This window comes from Lampetra planeri, chromosome 46 (assembly GCF_965212315.1).
Source record: "Lampetra planeri chromosome 46, kcLamPlan1.2.h2, whole genome shotgun sequence".
NCBI lineage: Eukaryota > Metazoa > Chordata > Hyperoartia > Petromyzontiformes > Petromyzontidae > Lampetra > Lampetra planeri.
This window is the reverse complement of record NC_136152.1, coordinates 8,511,878-8,535,790: the sequence shown is the minus strand read 5'-3', so window position 1 is coordinate 8,535,790 and position 23,913 is coordinate 8,511,878. Positions and strand designations below refer to the sequence as shown.

General features: G+C 51.7%; 1 protein-coding gene across 6 annotated transcripts in view; it reads right to left on the bottom strand.

Annotated features, from left to right (window-relative positions):
• Positions 1-23,913, bottom strand: part of RAD17 (RAD17 checkpoint clamp loader component) — a 94,540-nt gene that overhangs the window by 24,622 nt on the left and 46,005 nt on the right. For 5 of the 6 annotated variants that reach the window (XM_078615300.1, XM_078615301.1, XM_078615304.1 and 2 more), the window contains exons 11-12: positions 8,616-8,633; positions 7,948-8,139 (exon numbers count right to left, since the gene is read on the bottom strand). The exons of the other annotated variant lie outside the window; for it this stretch is intronic. In XM_078615300.1, coding sequence (XP_078471426.1) covers positions 7,948-8,139; positions 8,616-8,633 — 210 coding nt within the window. The remainder of the gene's footprint in view (positions 1-7,947; positions 8,140-8,615; positions 8,634-23,913) is intronic. 6 annotated transcript variants of the gene reach the window in all.

Here is a 23,913-nt window from a genome sequence, read left to right as displayed (position 1 = left end):
ATTTATTTATTTACTATTGCCGGCCGGCACGTGTTGAAGCATGCCGTTGCGCATGCGCGAGACGCCGACCAGGGCGATTGCCCCTGGCAACGGGCAGCAACGCCGTCGCTGTGGGTGGACGCCATTTTTAATTCCCGTTAAAAATATGCACACGCATTAACACGCGACGCTGAGGTAAATACATCAAAGTTTCACGTCCTCGTCACTCCCCCCCCACTCCAGTGTGCGCAATTACTATTATAGGGTCTGTAGATAATAAAATTATAGCGATTAGACAGTATTATTCTAGCGCGGGGGGGGGGGGGGGCGGCCCCAGCACCCAGCCTCGCCGGGTGGGCAATCTAGGCGAGGCCGGAGGCTCTGCACGGTACTAGGCCTCAACACCCCACACGTGTCAGGCGAAGACTTTGTGTTATAAACTCGATATACCCAGCGTTGCCCGGGGAAAAATACATTTAAAATATTCTGAAAACTTTAAAACATAACATACCAATGAAAATACAAATGTGTAATTAAAATTTTAAACCCGACTGAGCCAAGAATCGATTATCTGAATCGCGCAAAGCTTGTAGACTCCTTTAAAATCGGCCGATTCCCGTTTACTATAAGTTGGTTATAGTCGATATAAACTGCTACGAACGGGAAATATCCGGCGTTGACCGGGGCAAAAATATAATCAAAAACATAACATACCAATGAAAATAAAACTCTGTCATTCAAAATGTAAACCCCCAACACGTCAGGAATCGATTCTTTGAATCGCGCAAAGGACTCATCGAAGGTTGTAGATTACTTTAGAATCGGCCTATTCCCGTTTTAAAATCTGCGTGTCGCCAAGCTTGCTTGACATTTCCAACAGACATACACATTCACGCATTTAGCTTTTACATTTAACATACAAAACGCCAGCATGTACTGCTGTCATCATAGGCAAAAATATATACACCCTCACCACTCTCCCTCACCACTCTCCCTCACCACTCTCTCACCACCACCACTCACCCTGACCACTCACACTCACCACTAACCCTCACCACTCACCCACAACACTCACCCTCACCACCACCACTCACTCTGACCACTAACCCTCACCACTCACCCACAACACTCACCCTCACCACTCACCCTCACCACCACCACTCACCCTCACCACTCACCCTCACCACTCACCTCTCACCACTCACCATTCACCCTCACCATTCACTCTCACTACTCACCCTCACCACTCACCACTGACCCTCTCCCTCACCACTCCCTCTCACCACTCACCCTCACCACTCACTCTCACCACTCACGCTCACCACTCACCCTCACCACTCACCACCTCACCACTCACCCCTCTCCCTCACCACTCACCCTCACCACTCACCCTCATCACTCACCCTCACCAATCATCCTCACTACTCACCACTCACCCTCACCACTCACAACTCACTCACCACTCACGCTCACCACTCACCCTCACCACTCACCACTCACCACCTTACCACTCACCCCTCTCCCTCACCACTCACCCTCACTACTCACCACTCACCCTCACCACTCACGCTCACCACTCACCCTCACCACTCTCCCTCACCACTCTCCCTCACCACTCACCCTCACCAATCATCCTCACTACTCACCACTCACAACTCACCGGGGCTAAAATATAATCAAAAACATAACATACCAATGAAAATAAAACTCTGTCATTCAAAATGTAAACCCCCAACAAGCCAGGAATCGATTCTTTGAATCGCGCAAAGGACTCATCGAAGGTTGTAGATTACTTTAGAATCGCCCTATTCCCGTTTTAAAATCTGCGTGTCGCCAAGCTTGCTTGACATTTCCAACAGACACACACATTCACACATTTAGCTTTTACATTTAACATACAAAATGCCAGCATGTACTGCTGTCATCATAGGCAAAAATATATACACCCTCACCACTCTCCCTCACCACTCTCCCTCACCACTCTCTCACCACCACCACTCACCCTGACCACTCACACTCACCACTAACCCTCACCCTCACCACTCACCCACAACACTCACCCTCACCACCACCACTCACCCTGACCACTCACTCAACACTCACCCTCACCACCACCACTCACCCACAACACCCTCACCACCACCACCACTCACCCTCACCACTCACCCTCACCACTCACCCTCACCACTCACCTCTCACCACTCACCATTCACCCTCACCATTCACTCTCACTACTCACCCTCACCACCACCACTCACCACTGACCCTCACCCTCACCACTCCCTCTCACCACTCCCTCTCACCACTCACCCTCACCACTCACTCTCACGCTCACCACTCACCCTTACCACTCACCACCTCACCACTCACCCCTCTCCCTCACCACTCACGCTCACCACTCACCCTCACCACTCACCACCTCACCACTCACCCCTCTCCCTCACCACTCACCCTCACCACTCACCCTCACCACTCATGCTCACCACTCACCCTCACCACTCACCCCTCTCCCTCACCACTCACCCTCACCACTCACCATCACCAATCATCCTCACTATTCACCACTCACCCTCACCACTCACAACTCACTCTCACCACTCACGCTCACCACTCACCCTCACCACTCACCACTCACCACCTCACCACTCACCCCTCTCCCTCACCACTCACCCTCACTACTCACCACTCACCCTCACCACTCACGCTCACCACTCACCCTCACCACTCTCCCTCACCACTCACCCTCACCAATCATCCTCACTACTCACCACTCACAACTCACAACTCACTCTCACCACTCACGCTCATCACTCACCCTCACCCCTCACCCCTCTCCGTCACCACTCACCCTCACCACTCACCCCTCTCCCTCACCACTCACTACCACCACTCTTCCTCACCACTCACCCTCACCAATCACCACTCACCCTCACTGCTCACCCTCACCGCTCACCACTCACCATCACCACTCGCCCTCACCACTCACCCTCACCACTCACCCCTCACTAAACACCACTCACAACCGCCACTCGCCCTCACCACTCACCCTCACTCACCCTCACCAATTATCTTCACTACTCACGACTCACCACTCACTCTCACCACTCACGCTCACCGCTCTCCCTCACCACTCACGCTCACCACTGACCCTCACCACTGACCCTCACCACTCACCCTCACCACTCACCCTCACCACTCACCCTCACCACTCACCCTCACCAATCATCCTCACTACTCACCACTCTTCCTCACCGCTCACCCTCACCGCTCACCACTCACCCTCACCACTCACCCTCACCACTCCCCACTCCCGCTCACCCTCACCACTCACCCCTCACTAATCACCACTCACAACCGCCACTCGCCCTCACCACTCACCACTCACCCTCACTCACCCTCACCAATCATCTTCACTACTCACAACTCACCCTCACCACTCACCACTCACCCTCACCCCTCTCCCTCACCACTCACGCTCACAACTGACCATCACCCTCACCACTCACCCTCACCACTCACCCTCACCAATCATCCTCACTACTCACCACTCTTCATTACCACTCACGCTCACCACTCACCCTCACCACTCTCCCTCACCAATCATCCTCACTACTCACGACTCACCCTCACCACTCACCCTCACCACTCCCCACTCACTCTCACCACTCATGCTCACCCCTCTCCCTCACCACTCAGCCCTTTCCCTGACCACTCACGTTCACCACTGACCCTCACTACTCACCCTCACCAATCATCTTCACTACTCACCACTCTGCCTCACCACTCACCCTCACCAATCACCACTCACCCACAACACTCATCCTCACCACTCACTCTCACTACTCACCCTCACCACCACCACTCACCCTGACCACTCACACTCAACACTCACCCTCACCACCACCACTCACCCACAACACTCACCCTCACCACCACCACTCACCCTCACCACTCACTCTCACTACTCACCCTCACCACCACCACTCACCCTCACCACTGACCCTCACCACTCACCCTCACCACTCCCTCTCACCACTCATCACTCACTCTCACCACTTACGCTCACCACTCACCCTCACCACTCACCCTCACCACTCACACTCACCACCTCACCACTCACCCCTCTCCCTCACCACTCACCCTCACTACTCACCACTCACCATCACCATTCACACTCACCACTCACCCCTCTCCCTCACCACTCACCCTCACCACTCACCCCTCTCCCTCACCACTCACCCTCACCACTCACCCCTCTCCCTCACCACTCACGCTCACCACTCACCCTCACCACTCACCCCTCTCCCGCACCCTCACCACTCACCCCTCTCCCTCACCACTCACCCCTCTCCCTCACCACTCACGCTCACCCCTGTCCCTCACCACTCACCATCACCACTCACCCCTCTCCCTAACCACTCATGCTCACCACTCACCCCCACCACTCACCCTCACCAATCATCCTCACTACTCACCCTCACCACTCACTCTCCTCACCCTCATCACTCACTCTCACCACTCACGCTCACCACTCACCCTCACCACTCACCCTCACCACTCCCCCTTTTCCCTCATCATTTACGCTCACCATTCACCCTCACCACTCACCCCTCTCCCTCACCCCTCTCCCTCACCACTCACGCTCACCACTCACCCCTCTCCCTCACCACTCACCCTCACCACTCACCCCTCTCCCTCACCACTCACCCCTCTCCCTCACCACTCACCCCTCTCCCTCACCACTCACACTCACCACTCACGCTCACCACTCACCCTCACCCCTCTCCCTAACCACTCACGCTCACCACTCACCCTCACCAATCATCCTCACCACTCACCACTCACCCTCACCACTCACTCTCACCACTCACGCTCACCACTCACCACTCACCCCTTTCCTTCACCCCTCTCCTTCACCACTCACCCCTCTCCGTCACCACTCACCCTCACCACTCACCCTCACCACTCACCCTCACCACTCACCCTCACCACTCTCCCTCACCACTCTCCCTCACCAATCACCCTCACCAATCATCCTCACCAATCATCCTCACCACTCACCCTCACCACCACCACCACTCACCCTCACCACTCACACTTACCACTCACCCCTCACCCTTCTCCCTCACCACTCACCCCTCTCCCTCACCAATCACCCTAACCACACACACCCTCTCCCTCACCACTCACGCTCACCACTCACCCTCACCAATCATCCTCACTACTCACTACTCACCCTCACCACTCACCCTCACCACTCACTCTCACCACTCACGCTCACCACTCACCCTCACCACTCACCACTCACCCCTCTCCATCACCACTCACCCTCATCACTCACCCCTCTCCCTCACCACTCACCACCACCACTCTTTCTCACCACTCACCCTCACCACTCACCCTCACCACTCACCCCTCACCCTCACCAATCACCCTCACCGCTCATCAATCACCCTCACCACTCACCTTCTCCCTCACCACTCACCCTAACCACTCACCCCTCTCCCTCACCAATCACCCTAACCACTCACCCCTCTCCCTCACCACTCACCACCACCACTCTTTCTCACCACTCACCCTCACCACTCACCCTCACCACTCACCCCTCTCCCTCACCAATCACCCTCACCAATCACCCTCACCGCTCATCAATCACCCTCACCACTCACCCTTCTCCCTCACCACTCACCCTAACCACTCACCCCTCTCCCTCACCAATCACCCTAACCACTCACCCCTCTCCCTCACCACTCACGCTCACCACTCACCCTCACCAATCATCCTCACTACTCACCACTCACCCTCACCGCTCACCCTCACCACTCACTCTCACCACTCACGCTCATCACTCACCACTCACCCCTCTCCGCCACCACTCACCCTCACCACTCACCCGTCTCCCTCCCCACTCACCACCACTACTCTTCCTCACCACTCACCCTCACCAATCACCACTCACTGCTCACCCCTCACCCTCACCACTCACCCTCACCACTCACGCTCACCCTCACCCCTCACTAATCACCACTCACAACCGCCACTTGCCCTCACCACTCACCACTCACCCTCACTCACCAATCATCTTCACTACTCACGACTCACCACTCACCCTCACCACTCACCACTCAATCTCACCACTCACGCTCACCCCTCTCCCTCACCACTCACCCCTCTCCCTCGCCACTCACGCTCACCACTGACCCTCACCACTCACCCTCACCACTCACCCTCACCAATCATCCTCACTACTCACCACTCTTCCTCACCACTCACCCTCTCCCTCACCACTCAACCCACCACTCACCCTCACTACTCACCCTCACCAATCATCCTCACTACTCACCACTCTGCCTCACCACTCACCCTCACCACTCACCCCTCTCCCTCACCACTCACCCTCACCAATCACCGCTCACCCTCACTGCTCACCACTCACGCTCACCACTCACCCTCACCACTCACCCTCACCACTCTTCCTCACAACTCACCCTCACGACTCACTCTCACTACTCACCCTCACCACTCTCCCTCGGTTGTGAGTGGTGATTAGTGAGGGGTGAGTGGTGAGGGTGAGCGTGAGTGGTGAGCGTAAGTGGTGAGGGTGAGTGGTGAGGGTGAGTGGTGAGGGTGAGCAGTGAGTGGTGATTGGTGAGGTTGAGGGTGAGTGGTGAGGGTGAGTGGTGAGCGGTGAGGGTGAGTGGTTGTTGTGAGGGTGAGTGCTGAGAGTGAGTGGTGAGGGTGAGTGGCGGTTGTGAGTGGCGATTAGTGAGTGGTGAGGGTGAGCGGTGAGGGTGAGTAATGAGCGTGAGTGGTGAGGGTGAGTTGTGAGTGGTGAGGGTGAGTGGTGAGAGAGTGGTTAGTAGTTAGGGTGAGTGGTGAGAGAGTGGTTAGTAGTTAGGGTGAGTGGTGAGGGTGAGTGGTGAGGGTGAGTAGTGAGAGTTAGTGGCGAGTGGTGAGGGTGAGTGGTGATTGGTCAGTAGTGATTGGAGAGGATGAGTGGTGAGTAGTGAGGGTGAGGTTGAGTGGTGAGGGTGAGTGGTGATGGTGAGTGGTCAGGGTGAGTGGTGAGGGTGATTAGTGAGGGTGAGTGGTGAGGGTGAGTGGAGAGGGTGAGTGGTGAGCGTGAGTGGTGAGGGTGAGTGGTGGTGGTGAGGGTGAGTGGTAAGCGTGAGTGGTGAGGGAGAGGGTGAGTTGTGAGGGTGAGTGGTGGTGGTGAGGGTGAGTGGTAAGCGTGAGTGGTGAGGGAGAGGGTGAGTGGTGAGGGTGAGTGGTGAGCGTGAGTGGTGAGTATTGTCAAAGCCCACCGGGCTTTGACAATACCTTAGTATCTGTGTATATATGTAAGGTTATTAAGAAATATATTTTTCACCCGGGCAACGCCGGGTACTTCTGCTAGTAGGTTATAAAGGTTTGAGATGGGTACAACCCAAGGGTAAGTGGGCGGGGCTAGAGATCTTACATTTACTTGCAAATTCCATCTCTAGCTCCACCCACTTACCCTTGGGTTGTACCCATCTCAAACCTTTATAACCTATGGCTGCAGTAGCTCCCTCGCTATATTTCTTCCTGCCTCAGCAGTCCGCCTGCTGTATTTTTTCACCTGAAGACGATTGCTTGTGTTGCGATCGAAATGTTGTGATTTTTTATTATTTTTCTATCTACGTGACTTTACCAAAAGACCCAAAGAGTATGAATTCCTGCAGTCACAAAAGCTTTAAGTCAAGATTTAGCCGAGTACTTCTTGCACGTCTGTGTTGTTTTAAATTAATGATTCATTTTAAAAAGAAAAAGGAATTCTACCTGAATCTGCATTAGTCAAGACCAAAAAATGTAAGTAAAATGTTGCATGGAGATGAACTTGTCAGGACTATTCTGAAATTAAAATGAATGGCACTACACGAGCCTTATCTTGCATTATTGCCTGTAGAATACAGTAATGTTCATGTGTGTGTGCACATGAGCACTTACGCTTGCAGTGCAAAATCTTCCCGAGCGCATGGAAAAGGAAGAGTGACACATCCCTTCCCCCGAAGACGGCCTTTGCCTCCTCAGGACTTGTGGGGGACTCTGTACCTCGTCGTCCGCGCCTCCCTAATCCAAGCCCTACACCTCCTCGCAACAGCTTCCGCGGAAATACAGAGCTTGTACTGTCAGATGTGTCTGCACACACACATGTACACGAAATTATAAATTCACATCTACACGAACACTCGCAAACCCCACAAACCACCATGCCATATACAACAATTACACACATACAAACCTATCCGAAAGTACAATACATCCCGTCATAGCATGAGGTTGCTAAACTACACATGATACCAAGCAAATCAAAGACAGAAAAAATGGTATCTATGACTACGGGCAATCTTTGACTTACGAACATAATTCATTCCTGAGACCCATTCGTAAATCAAACAATTAATAAGTCGGAACACAATAATGTAGTGTATTTAAATGCCCATACGGTCAGTGTTTTGAAACATTACAGTTTTTACAAAAAAGGGAAGCATTGTTAAACTCATAAATAAGAAAAAAGATTGTACATTTGCATGTAATACTGTGGTACATACTGCAGAGTTAATATAACGTAAAATAAAGTAATGTAAACAAAAATCTGTTTTATTTTAACTTACCTTGAGTCCTGATGCTGGCTTGCTTGTTAGAAGGGGCACGAGTCACCAAAATTGCACAAAAAACATGCACGGGGCACACGCACATAGACAAAGACACCAATTACAACGATCTCCAGTATAGCCTGAACAGACTGTTAGGGCAAGTGCTGTTGGTGAGCAGTGCCTTTTAAGGTTGGAACGGCACATGAGGGGGTGAATGGGCAGCACCACGCCTGGCCACTTTTTACTGGCGTGCTAACCATTGCACTACTGCTCTCCACACCCACACACACGGGGGGGATCACCAACGACAACGGTCCCCCATGTATCTTTAACAGAATATTAGGAAAAGTGCTGTTAGAGAACACCTATGAGGGTTGGCATTGGCACACGAGGGGGTGGGTAGCCAACACCACGCCCTTTGTCTCTCCAGTGGTGATGTTTACACACTGCACCAGGTACACATTTTAGGCTGAATTGACCTAGGGGAAACCCATGACCAGTTCAAATAATCGTCACTGGTATTGGTCGTGAGCAGGAATCGAACTACAGTGGCCAGCTTCATAGCGCAGCGCTCTGACCGCGACACCACTTTTACACACACAACAACCGCCATTCTCCACTAAGTGGCAGTGATATCACCACGGCGCTTGTGCCAGTGTTGTATATATATAGGCCTTTTTCCAAAAAATTATATTAAGAATAATTCTGCCAAAATATATATATATTTTTTAATAATCAATAAAAAAATGAAATAAACACCTTCACCCCGCTACCTCCCACAAGCCACACCAAGCATCTGGAGGCCATTGAATAATAAAACCCCGGGGCAAAGGGAGGTTAATGACTCTGGAAAATCTCCACGGGGCAGGGGACCATGAAGTCACGACCTCGTGGGACGTTTTGGACATTCACAAACAAATCTCCAGCAGGAACAGCCTGGTTTCAAATCAAACTTGCTGACATAGCCTTTACACCTCCCCAATCGGTTTTCCACACAGGCGAGAGCTACAGGGCAAACGGACATTACAACTGGAGTTTTTTTCTTTTCTTTTTCTCCTCTATCTATGTAGGTGAAAACTTAGTGATATCTTCAACCTCAGGATAACAAAATATAACTCGAGAATAAAAAGCACAGATCCCTGGATACAGACAGGGAGCAAAGGTTAATACAACCCTTGAAATACCAGTGGTAACAACTTTGGTACATTACAAATCTTGGTCAAACATAAACCAAATAATAATCGTGAGGTATTAGACCTAGGGTAACTCAAAAGAGATACAAGGAAAATAGGTCAAACACACAAGACCAGATAATATGTATTCCATGGAATCAGAGCCTCCCGGCCGCCTTTCTCTTCCAACAATTTGACACAACACATGGTAGCAAAAAAATACGTATGAAGGGAGGGTGCCTCCCTTTGAGATAGCAACACCACGAAGGCAGAGGGGGGGGATGCAAACAAAAACATGGTGATCGAAAGCAGCCAGTCAAAGGTCAAAGGGGGGGGGGGGGCAACCAGGTGGCTGCGGCCACGGGAGGAGATCGAGACAAAGGGCATCTGTTGTTTCGCAATAGACGCGCAGAGGGGAGAAAATTTCACATATAAGCAAGGACACAGATAATGCAACTTAGTTCTGCAAGCGGCAGGCTCTGGGAATCTGCCCCCGTGACAGGCACATCGATAGGGAGCTGCATCGGCAGAAGCCACGAGTCTACGAAGTCAACGGAAATTGAGTGTTGCTTCGGCAAGCTCCGGGAGTGGGCTCCGCAATCGACCAAGGATGGCGAGGCTGGCAGAGTAGCGATGTGTCACCGAGTACGAGTTCGGCGCTGACAGACGAAGCATCGCTAAAAGTTTTATTCTACATTGAGTGCCAGCTCCCACCAGCAGCAAGAGAGAAAGAGCGATAAGCAACGACAAGCAATCAACGTGGAAAAAGGGCAAAAGCGCCAAGCATCGACCAAGCGAGCATCGCACAGGACCAGCAGCAGCAGCCGAACTGCGAGTGCAATCGTGCACCGCCAGAGAGCAGGAAAGAGCACGCAACCAGCGCAACCGGGCAAGAGTGTCGGCCCCGTCGACCTGCAGACAAGCTGCAAGCACAACCGTGCTTCACCAGAGAGCATATAGCAGGAGAGAGCGCTCAATCAGCGCAGCCGAGCAAGAGTGCCGGCCCCGGCGACCTGCGGATGAACTGCTTCAAAGACAAACGTCGTGCCGACTCAGCTCATCCAGCAGCGGAGGGCCCTGCTGCTCCAGCCAAGAGGGAGAGGGAGCACCGTGTGTATGACACGCCCACACACACACGACTCATCGCCCAGCAGGGAACCAAGGCATTTTTGGTACAAGAAACGCCCCACCTCGGCGTCTGCTTAACGCAAAGAGTTGAGCAAGGAAACAATATGCCCACCCACACATATCGGAACTAACAAGAGTACTCCAACGTTCTCTGTGTTTCAAAAAGCATGGCCATCCTAAGGTGGTGCGTTAAATATTAGCTGATCGTGAAAAGCATTGCTGTCCATTGAGTTACGTGGATATGGTCGTTAAAGTATTTTAGTCATTATTTTTGTGATTTGCCTAACTGTACCAATTAATTAATTGATGAAACTAAACATGTGTAATGCGGGCGTAAACGACCTCCCGGAAGTGACGTCATGGGGGGAGGAGTTACGTCACGTGGGGGAGAGGATTCAGGTCTATAAGGGGGGAAACCGGAAGCAGTAGGGGAGTGATCGGAGACTGGGAAAGTGTGAGGCCATGCAGGGCGAAGGGTGAGAGAGAGGGTGGCGAGATCGCCACACACACACGGGCCACGAGGATCGGCACCGTCGGCCAACGGTGACCGACCCCGGGGCAGGAGGAGCAGCGAGGAGGCTGCGGAGAGCAGCGGGTCTGCAAGGGAGGAGTTGGGCAGCAGGGGTCTGCGCGACGAGACAGCAGCGGGTCTGCTAGGAGGGAGTTGGGCTACGTGAGCGACAGCAGCCTGGGGCTGCAGAGCAGAGAGTATATAGGGGAGTGCTGTGAGGGAAAAGAGATCGAACCCAAATAAAGGACACAGGACAGAGAGAAGCGTCCGAGTCTTTTATTACACTGGTGTCAAAAGTGTAACGGCATGGCTAAACAACTGAGAAAAAAGAATATTCCGTCTCCGGCATCGGCTTCATCTTCCGACGACGATGACCTTCCTCCTGCGGTGGACCCGACTCCGGCAGAGGAGGAGATCCGTGCTGGGATGAGTGCGGGTCCGGGGGTCCAAGATGTCGCCGCGTCGGCGGGCCAGTCTGCACCAAAGGACGCGGATTTAAGATGGAGTCAGATGGCGGAGCAACTTGAAACTCTCAAGAACGTACTTGCACAGTTGTGTGAGCTCGTTACGCCGAGGGCGACGTCGGAAGGAGATGTTGGTGGTCCGCAGGAGCCCGGGTTGTCTTCGATGTCGACGCCATCAGCCACGCGGCACGAAGACGCCATCTTGGGCGTGGCGCACGACGAAAGGCGGGAAGCCGCCATTTTGGGCCCTCCTCGACGGAAGGCCGCCATCTTGTCGACACCACGCTGCGACTCCATGTTGAACATGCCACCGGATGAGTCAGCGGCTGGAGGGAGCGCGCCAAGGAGTCGCAGTCGTCACCTAACGACTGTCAAGGAATTCTCCATCGGGGGCAATTGGAGTGCGTTCGCCTGCAGATTTTTGGCAGCGGTACGCTCGGCGAGGTGGACTGACGCCGAGGCATTAGAAGTTCTTCCGACTCTCCTTGATGACGAGTCCGTTCGATTCTTTCGCTCTATAAAAGCCGCGAAGAAGAAAACATTGCGTGGTGTGTTCGACGAAATGGCAGACGCTTACGAGCCGCCGGATGATGCTCATCGCCGGTTTGTGCAATGACAACGCGCACCCGAGGAGTCTCCGGTGGCGTATAGGGGCGCGGTACTGGAGCTGGCAATGGCCGCATACCCGGAGATGGAGCCTGACCTGTTGGAACCTCTCATCCTGGGGAAGATGCTGGAGTTGTCCCGGGATCTCGGCATTCCCATGCCGGTGTGCGGACATGACAAGCTCACATCCCGGGCTGCGGCTAAGTGTCTGGACGCCCAGTTCAACCTGCGCCGGTGGAAGCAAGTTACGGCGTGGACGGGGGGGCCCATCGTCGAAGGGGGAGCCGTGGGTTGGGACCCCAAGAAGGCAGTTTATGTGCCGGACGACAGGAGCCCGCAGGAGCTGTCGGCTGCCGCTGCTCCGTGGCCGGGGCCGCGGGCTGCGCCGCCGACACGGCCGCGTCGGGACGGGGCGCCCGCAGCAAGGCGCAACAACATCGACTGTTTCCGCTGCGGGCGTAAGGGCCATTATGCCAGGGACTGCTGGGCCCGCGTACCGGGTCCGCCCCAGGAGGAGGCCTCGACAGCGGCCGCTCCAAGAAAGGATTCGCCAGCACAGGCAAGTCGGTGCGCACCAGACACCCGGCAAGGCTTGACACCTCACTCATCACCGTTGTCATGCGATCCGGGTGTTTTTAATAACGGGAGGCCATTGACTGCGCCTTGTCGTTTGGTAACGCAGTGGCGTAAGTTGGCTCGGAGGGTCGTCGCGGCCGCTACCGGTTCGTCCACCGTACCTGGGTCGATACAAGGGGTGGACGTACGGATTTTGGTGGATTCCGGAGCGTCCGCGACCATTATTTCGGATGTAATATTCCATCTCTTGAACATCCCACCAGAGGCCGTGAGTCCGGCTTACGCTTCCTGCCTCGCCGCGAACGGGGGTAGCATGGGCATTGTGGGCCAGGTGTACGCTACAATCGCTATCGGGGGAGTGTCGGCCTCGGGAATTGTGTTAATTTCGAGGTCTCTTGCGGTTCCTTGTTTATTAGGGACCGATTTTCTGGCCAAAATGCCCATTCTAATTAAAATTAATGAGAACTGCATTCAATTACCGGAAGGCCGTAAAATTGCGTCTTTGCCGTCGCCCTGGGGGCGACCTGCTCCTGTCGCACAGGTGCAGGCGTTGTCCGAAGTGTCTGTTGATATTCCACCTGGCTCACAGATTCTCATTCCTTTGCGTTATCGGAAGCCTGTACCTGGTCGTCAAGGAGCGATTGGGGTTTTGTTGTCGCCGTCCGCCACCATCACGGGTGGATCGGCGCTGGTTGGGGCACAAACTATTGTTCGGCCAGACCAGCAGCCGTTTTTGCAGGTGCTTAACGCGAGTGCCGAAAGCGTGTGTGTGCCGGCGGGTACCATTGTGGCACATGCCACTACTGCGTTTACAGCTCATGATGATCTGTCCGGCCGGGGGGTTGTTGGAGGTGTTTCGGGCCCCGGAGCTGCAGATGACCGCTGGATTGCTGAATTGTGTGGGGAGAATTCAGCTCTTTCCGGGGAAGAACGTTGTGCGATTCGTAAATTATTATCGAGCTATTCTGATGTGTTTAGCTCCGACGATTTGGACTTAGGACGCACCTCGTTGCTTTACCATCATATTGACACAGGGGACGCTGCCCCTATTCGGTTGAACTCGCATCGGATGAGTCCGGCTGAGCGAGAGCATGTTCGAGGGGCAGTGGATGACATGTTGGCTGCGGACATAATATCTCCGTCTAACAGCCCATGGGGCGCACCTGTTGTTTTGGTCAAGAAGAAAGATGGCAAATTGCGATTTTGTGTAGACTTTCGTAAATTAAATAAAGTGTCGGTGGCAGATGCGTATCCCCTGCCGCGTATGGACGACTCTCTCGATGCCTTGTCGGGGGCGAAGTTCTTTTCAACGCTAGATCTCTCTTCGGGCTTCTGGCAACTTCCCCTTGACGAGTCCTCGCGAGAAAAGACTGCTTTCCGTACGCCGCAGGGGTTATTCCAATTTAACTGTCTTCCGATGGGGCTGAATGCGGCCCCTGCCACTTTTCAGAGGTTGATGGAGTTGGTATTAACGGGGTTGCAGTGGGAGACATGTCTTATATATTTGGACGATATTATCGTCTTCAGCCGCACATTTGACGAGCATTTATCGCGGTTGGAGGCTGTGTTCATCAGGATGCGTTCTGCTAATTTGAAATTTAAGCCTAAGAAATGTCACCTACTGCAACACTCCGTGCGTTATTTGGGGCACATCGTCAGTGCGGACGGGGTGGCCACAGATCCGGACAAAACTGCGTGCGTCCGTGACTGGCCAACCCCTGCCACGGTGGGGGATGTGCGTCGGTTTTTGGGGTTCGCCTCATATTATCGGAGGTTTGTTCCAAATTTTGCTACGATCGCGAGGCCTTTGCATCTCCTGACGGGTAAAGGACACAAATTTGCTTGGGGACCGCCAGAGGAGGCGGCGTTTCGAGGCCTACGCGATCTATTGGCTACGGCACCGACGTTGGATTATCCGGATTTTGCACATCCCTTCATTCTGGATACGGACGCGAGTGACACAGGCATTGGGGCGGTGTTATCTCAGTCCAAAGGTGGTGTGGAACGCGTGGTGGCGTATGGTAGCCGGGTTTTGTCTCCCGCTGAAACCCGCTACTGCGTCACTCGCAGGGAACTTTTGGCTATTGTTTTTTTTCTCCGCCAATTTCGACCGTATCTGTACGGTCGTTCGTTTATTGTTCGCACGGATCATGCGGCCTTGCAGTATGCTCTTAAAATGGACCAACCATCCGGCCAGCTGGCGCGGTGGTTGGACACGCTGCAAGAATTTTCCTTCCAAATTCACCATCGGAAGGGAGTGCGTCACGCTAATGCGGACGCACTTTCCAGGCTGCCGCAGCGATCCCCTTGCGCGTGTGCGTCGGGGACGCATAGGTGTGGCCCGATTCAGCACCCCCCTCAGCCTGTCGCGCTGGCAGTCGAAGTGCCTGAAGCTCCGCTTGAGCCGGGGCCGGCTGATGCGGGGCCGGCTGATGGGGGACCGGCTGATGGCATTCTACATCTCCCGAGGTCTGTGTGGATTCGGGAACATATGTTGGATGATTCTTTGGTAACGTTACGTAAGCGGCCTGTTAAGGGGAGTGGGAGACTCTGTGCGGGAGGCGTGCCGGAAACCGCTCTCCGTGATGGCTTGCTGATGTGGAGGGAAGGGATGCAGGAACGCTGGCGTCTTGTTGTACCGGCATCATTACGGTACGAATTGATTAGGACTCTGCATTGTGACACGCTTTTACATCTGGGGGTGCAGAAGACGCTATTGACGCTGCAGCGAGACTACTATTGGCACGGCATGACGACGGATGTCGTCGGGCACGTTCGCGCGTGTCCCGATTGTGCCCGCCGTAAGCCACCTAAACATCCATATGTGCCGCCAATACAATCTATTCAGGTGTCTCGAGTTAATGAGTATGTGGCGTTAGATATTTTGGGACCCTTTCCGCCATCCGCTAGGGGAAATAAATATTTGCTGGTAGGGGTGGAGTACCTCTCCCGCTGGCCGATGGCCTGGCCCTTGCCTGACCAGTCAGCGGCGTCTATCACAGACGCCTTTCTATTTGGGTATGTTATGGACAAAGGGGCGCCGGAGAGGCTCCTTACAGACCAAGGCCGGAATTTTTCCTCTAAATTGTTGGGGGAGGTGTGTGCGGCTCTGGGTACAAAAAAAATACGGACATCTCCCTACCACCCACAAATGGATGGTATGGTGGAACGGCTTAATCGGACCCTGTCCGCCATGTTGTGCCATACGGTTAGTGAAAAACAATCGGATTGGGATTTGCATATCCCTGGGGTGCTTTCAGCGTACCGGATGACGCCGCATGCGGCTACAGGATATTCGCCGTTTTTTCTAATGTACGGTCGTGAAAACGTACCGCCGATTAATGAACAGTTGGGAACCGGAGCGAGGGGACCTGTCAAGCCTCTTCCTGATTATATTCAGGACACCGTTCGCCGAGTTACTGAGGCGCGGGTAGGGGCTCGCATGGCTACGGCCAAAGCCCAGGCTCGGAACGAGCGGTGTGCGCGACGTTCGAAAGGGGAATGCCCCTGGAAAACGGGGGACCTGGCCTGGCTCCATTGTCCACAGGTGCGGCCAGGTACCTCTCCTAAGTTACATAAGCCATGGCAAGGGCCGGTTCGCCTCATCGAGGTTCCCAACCCGCAGTCGGCGCGTGTTCGGTTTGGTTCTCGGCGTTGGTTCGTCCATACATCTCGGTTGAAACCATACGTGGCCCCTCGACCGGATGCGTCATCTCCTGAGGTTGCCTTGCCGGGGTCTGTTGCTGCCGACTCGCCCTTGCCTGTGCCTGCTGACTTTGCTAGAGCGCCTGTCGTGCCTTTCACAGACGAGCCGGCCGTGACGCGGCAGGGGAAAGAAGACTCAGCTCGGGGTGCGCCTACCACGGCTGCGGAACCCTTGAGGCCCGCAGCCCTTCCAACCCCGCCGCGGACACGATTGCGGGATGCCTCTGATGCTGCGCCTTCGAGAATAGGGGACCGGGACGTTGCCAGGCTTCCAATAGCGACAGACGAACTTCAGCCTGTCGCTCTTAAAACCCTGCCACGTTCCCGCTCGGCGGGAGGGCCACCGACCGTCCGGGATGGCCCGGCGACCCGCACCCGCTCGAAATCCCTCACATTTCGTTAATTATTGTGTTGTGTTCTTGTTCTTCGGTATATTATTGTGTGTTCTGTGTCCTATTTCGTATTCGGTCGTGTTCGCTCGCATTGCTTGTTGGAGCTGTGTTCAGCCGAGGTCGGCTGGATTTTCTCTACGGGGGAGGGTGGTGTAATGCGGGCGTAAACGACCTCCCGGAAGTGACGTCATGGGGGGAGGAGTTACGTCACGTGGGGGAGAGGGTTCAGGTCTATAAGGGGGGAAACCGGAAGCAGTAGGGGAGTGATCGGAGACTGGGAAAGTGTGAGGTCACGCAGGGCGAAGGGTGAGAGAGAGGGTGGCGAGATCGCCACACACACACGGGCCACGAGGATCGGCACCGTCGGCCAACGGTGACCGACCCCGGGGCAGCAGGAGCAGCGAGGAGGCTGCGGAGAGCAGCGGGTCTGCAAGGGAGGAGTTGGGCAGCAGGGGTCTGCGCGACGAGACAGCAGCGGGTCTGCTAGGAGGGAGTTGGGCTACGTGAGCGACAGCAGCCTGGGGCTGCAGAGCAGAGAGTATATAGGGGAGTGCCGTGAGGGAAAAGAGATCGAACCCAAATAAAGGACACAGGACAGAGAGAAGCGTCCGAGTCTTTTATTACACATGTATAAAGATCTATATTACAAATCTACACATTCACAGGGAGACTATTGTGTAGAAATCTTTCTTTTGTTTACAGAATCTTGCCCGCGAATGTGTTGAAGCCTTAGCCAATTTATAAGCATTTGCTAGACAGACAGGCACATTTCCGTACAACATTGTTCCAAGACATTTCGTTAATTGCATAAGCTTACCAATGAATTCATGGAGGTCTACCTTTGCTTTCGGGATATGTTTTGTTTATTGCTGTTTGTATGAATATTGTCACATTAATTTTAAGGACTTTTTCCCATCACCATGTATGCTCGCCTTACTCTGAGGAAATAACCGATTGTTCTGTTACAAAGTTTAACAAACGTTATCATTGAGGGTTAAATGTACGGATCAATGAGGAGGACATCTCCAGGAGTACTGTGTTGACATTCCTAGCAGAAGAGTTCGCATATTAGTGTTGTTTTTGTTTAGAGATTAAAGTTGCTTAACACAGAAGAGTCTGAGTGGTGCCTTCCTAAGTTCATGCATAATAATCTTAATTATAAGAACTGTATCTTGCAGAGAGATCTGAATTTTGAGACCTGACATAAGCACTAAAACATAATCAGTAAAAGTTAAAGCGAGAATCATTGTATTATCCCGATTGATAATACAACCCTAGATAACAAAGCCGAGCTTAATCAGCATACTTACATCACACTTGCATAACTTTATACAATTCATTGTATTATCCCGATTGATAATACTACCCGAGACGAGGCAGAACCTAATTATCGTTATTGCATACATTAGCATAATTTGCATAGTTTCAGGAAATTACACATTTTTTTATTTTCATTGAATTTTTTTTTTATTTTTATAAAATTTTCAAGACCCAAAATATATAACACCAGGATAAGTCTACTTTAAGGCCATGTGAAGTGTTGATAGCCTGCTGGCAGGAGGTCACGAGACAGACCCAGGTGCCATGGGTTGAATGAAATAACCAACCGATGCACTACCTGTGCACCTACTGTGCCAATTTGCTGTGTTTTAGCCGCTCGGCGCTCTGCTCGTTGTCAGCGTCACTCCTCTGCTCTCAGTTGTTGCTGGAGGGCGACTGCTTCCAACTGGCCAGTAGCATCCTTTACGAGCCTCCTCCAGAGGCCGATCTTGACACTGGTGGTACCAGTCATCGGCAAGTCCACTCAGCTCCACATCTTCATGGACCACATCACTCCATCTCTTCTATAGCCAGTTCCGCACCCATTTAACCCCCTCTATCCGGCCGAACAAAAGCTGTTTAGGCATGTGGTGGCTGGGCATGCAGGCTATATGGCCCATCCAATGCAGCCTTGCCTCCCGGAGGGGCTCACCAATGGGACTTTGTCCAGATCTCTCAAGGATGTGAGCTCCTCACACAATCTAGCCTGGTTAAACCCAGGATAGATCGTAAGCAGGCCAGCCTGAATGTTTCTAACTGGCACGGATGTTCCATTAGACGGGTCCATGTTTCACAAGCGTAAAGGGAGGACATGACTGTGGCCGGGGAGACCCAAAGCTTCATGTGTAGCAACAGACCAGGTAGCTTCCATACATTGTTACGCAGCCGATGAAAAGATAATGCTGCTGGACTGATTTGGAGTGAGACCTCTGATGTAAAACCGGAGCTGGTCATAAGCACACTGCCCAGGTATGGAAAACTCTCCACTCTCTCCACAACTGCCCCATCACCAATGGTGAGTTGAGGGGGTGGAGTATTTGATGGCCCAAAATACCCAGGCAGGTGCATAGTTTTGGTGGGGCTGATGGTAAGACCCCACCTCTTATTGGCATGCTCCAGGTTCAGCAGCAGCACCTCCAATTCCTCCTCTGAGCGGGCAACAATTACCAGATCATCAGCATACATAAGATGGATGACCACTACATGGTCAAAGATAATGTTAAATAATATGGGAACCACAGGGCATCCCTGTCGCACCCCAAGGTGAAGAGGGAATGGCTATAACTTCAAGCCACATAGCTTTACCTGGGGTTGCCCATCATAATCAAGGCCCTTAATTATAGTGACCAGTCAGGGACTCCGAAATCACAAACAACAGCCCAGAACCTTGGCCTGTTGATAAAATCATTGGTCTTCACCAGGTCAATAAAGGAGTGATGTAGGTTTTGTTGGAATTCCCTACACCTCTGCTGTAGCAAACGTACAGTGAATATGGCATCTGTGCAGGACCGCCCGGGTCTGAAACCATATTGGGGCTCCGCAAGCCTCTCCTTAGAGAACCTGGCAAACAAATGTTGAATAAGTATTCAACACTATGTAACACAATTTTTGTTCCTGGGTATTAAGTGTTCTTTCCTAATTGCTTATGCCCAAAAAGTATAGAAAATGGCTATTATTCCCCACAAACTTTGCTTTTGTGATCAGGAGAGTGATGTTTTGAAATGTTCCTATTTTTAATTAGAAAACGGGCGAATTTGTGTCTTTTCGTTCACATAAAGTGAGAAAAAAACAACATATGAATCAAAATTAACATGTGTAATGGGTTCAACTGAGTCGCAGGTGTAGACTTTGGAGGTAACACATTTATTCAGTTCCAACACACAGGGTAACTTCCCCTTAACAGAATAACAACCTAAGGTGGTGACCACCCAGCTAAGTTACTACACTAGTTACTATGGACTGGGACTTCGGCCCCGGTCCACGTGTTCGAGACTCGTTGAACAGAGATCGTAGACGAAGGGTTTCTTCCAGGATGAACAACAACCCCGGTCCCCTCTCGGGACCCGGCTTATATTCTCTGTGGCATGGCTGGCTCCGCCCTTGGCCACGTCCACCTTCCAGAATCTTCGGGAAGGACCTGGATCCCAATCAAGTGAACCCCCTAGCCCCCTCTTGGGGCCCCCTCTGTCAACTTAACTGGTCACGTGTCCTTCCGGGTCAACCAGAGTGCCATGGCCTCACACAACCTTATCCTTCGGTCGGCACCCACACACCCTGTCCTGTAGGGTCGGCACTGCACTTAAAGCGTGGTACCATCCAGTGCTATTATTCAGCGCACACCGTGCCCCTCTAGGGCCGTACTACACCCACAACATTGTGGTATCCGGCGATGTCGCTACTCCGCACGCCGTGCCCCTCTAGGGCCGGTACTGCACCCACTTCATTGGGACATCCGGCGATGTCACTACACCTGTATTTATACTAAAGTAATACAAAAATTATTAAAAAGATTTAGAAGTGAGTAGTTTTTCGAGATTTACGATTACAGTATACTGTAAATCACTTTCACGAATCAGCCCCCAAATGTAGTCTCCCATCAATTTCTCGTTATACTGTCCTTGGTAGCGGCGTTCAAAGTCCAGTATATCTTGGTGGAAGCTCTCGCCTTGCTCCTCCGAGTACGCTCCCATGTTCTCCTTAAATTTATCAAGATGAGCATCAAGGATATGGACTTTGAGGGACATCCTACAGCCAATTATGCCCTAGTTCTTCACCAGAGTAGTGCGCATTGGTGTCCCTGCTGTCCCAAAGGCAAAGATAGCAGGGAAACTTGGTAAAACCGCCTTGGAGACCCATCAGGAATGCCACCATTTTAAAGTCTCTGATGACCTCCCAGCCGTACTCATCATACTTCAAGCCGTCCAGCAAGGTCTTAATGCTGTTGTAATCCTCTTTGAGGTGCACCGTATGAGCTAGGGGAAGAGACTGGTACTTGTGACCATTATAGAGCAGCACGGCTTTGAGGCTCCTGGATGAGCTGTCCTCCTGGATGAGCTGTCAATGAAGAGACGCCACTCATTCTGGTTACAGGCGATTCCGATTGCCTTGAACAGACTGGTCACATTGTGGCAGAAGCAGAGCCCATCTTGACAGGTGAATAAGCTGCAAAAATTTTCGATTTAAAGCTTTCGTGACTGCAGGGATTAATCTTCTTGGTTCTTTCGGTAAAGTCACGTAGAATGAAAATAATAAAATAATAAAAATAAAACATAATAAAATAATTCTCACGACGTTTCGGCCACAACGCAAGCAGCCGTCCTCAGGTGAAGAACAGGTCTGTCATTCTACGTGACTTTACCGAAAGAACCAAGAAGAAGCTGCAAAAAGGTTGGTGAAGCTTCCTCTGATCTGCAACTTGCACACTTTCATCCAACAAGTTCAACTGCTTGATCCTAGACGTCAAAAACTCGGCATTGGACTTTGTGAGACCAAGATCTCTAATCAGGTCATTGAGGTATTTTGGTTGGGGTGGTATGGGTTTCTCTCCTCAGCTCCACCTCTTAAATTGTCATCTGGATCTACATCCTCCTGACTCTCTGACTTGCTGCTCTCTTCTAAAGACGGCTGCTCTCTCTCCGGAGGAGTGGGTATGGGGAGCTCATGGCAGTGTGGCATCAGGGCGATGGATGAAGGAAGGTCCGGATACATGATGGCAGGTGCATTTTTGCCAGTCCAACGTTTGGAAGGGTCCACCATGCAGAAGTAGCAGTTGCTTGAGTGGTCAGTGGGTTCCCACCAAATTATTGGGATAGCGAACTCCATGGCTCTCTTTTCCCCCTCTGTACCATCCTACAAAAATACATTTCCCCCATGACTAATGTGTAAGAGATTATCGCAAAATTTTTCAAATTTTATATATATTTTTTCAATAACATTGGAAATTGTAAAACATTTTAAAATTAAAAACTTTTACAATTATTCTTTTTTTACAAATTCGATAACAGAAAATTCCGAGCAACAATTGTCCATCTTGCCTTCCAGAGTTTTTTTGCATTTCTGACAGGTGGAATGAGGTGCCCAGGGTTTGTCTTGATCCCCGACAGGCATGCCAAAATATGCCTTGTAGGCCTCACACATCTTTGCAGATGCTTCCACAGAGTATATTCTTAGGTTTTTTCGGTAAAGTCACGTAGGTAAAACATCAAAATTAATGAAAATAAAATAAAATAAAACAAAAATCACGACGTTTCGGAGGCAACACAAGTCTCCGTCATCAGGTGCGACCGTCACAGCCGAATTAGCTGCATCAAGTGAGGCAATGATTCAAGATGTAATCCCTTATAAGCAAGTTGAAGGGGGGGGAGGAGGAGCACGGAGTGCTAAGTTAGCACTCCGTGCTGTCTTTGAGCCCCGCCCCCCCTCCCTCCCGATACGTTCCATTCATTGGCTACCACATTCTGATGAGCTCCCCCCCCCTCCTCCCCCCCCTTCAACTTGCTTATAAGGGATTACATCTTGAATCATTGCCTCACTTGATGCAGCTAATTCGGCTGTGATGGTCCCACCTGATGACGGAGACTTGTGTTGCCTCCGAAACGTCGTGATTTTTGTTTTATTTTATTTTCATTAATTTTGATGTTTTACCTACGTGACTTTACCGAAAAAACCTAAGAATATGAATCCGTGCAGTCACGAAAGCTTCAAATCTAGAATTCCACAGAGTACTTTTTCGCTCTTGTCTTGATGCATTCTCAGAAAAATGTAGATATGTATCCACTTAGGCAGCTGGAACTAAACTGAACTGGTGGGCTTAAGGCCCCTGTATTTATACTATATAAATTACTGGAAAATTCTAGAATGTTCTAGAAGTTACTCCAAGTTTACTCAGCACTGAATCTGGAAAATAGGTAAATTTCTAAATATCACTGTCCTGGTCACAAAAGCAAAGTTTGTGGGGAATAATAGCCATTTTCTGTACTTTTGAGGCATAAATAATTAGGAAATAACACTTACTACCCAGGATAAAAAAATAAATTGTTCCACAGTGCCATCCTTGCCAGGACCTTTCCCGGCACACTGAGGAGAGAAATGTCCCTGTAGTTCTTACAATCTGTGCTGTCCCCCTTCAAAAAGATGAGCCACCAGGGATCCTTCCAATCTTGTGGAACCCATTCTGTGGTCCAGACAGTTGTGATGATGTCATGTAGGGCAGTCTGTACACAGACGCCACTCTTCTTCAGCATATCTGTTCGGTGCTTTTCCTGGTTTCAGACTCCGGAGCGCTGCTCATACTTCCTCCACAGATGGTACCTCAGCCAACCACTCAGAAGAGGTGACTACTTCTGCCAATATTTAAGGCACAGAGGCCCCAGCAGAGTCATGCACACCTTGCCCCATGATGTTGTCTGGGCTGAGGGAATTCCCCTCCCCAAAGACCTCATA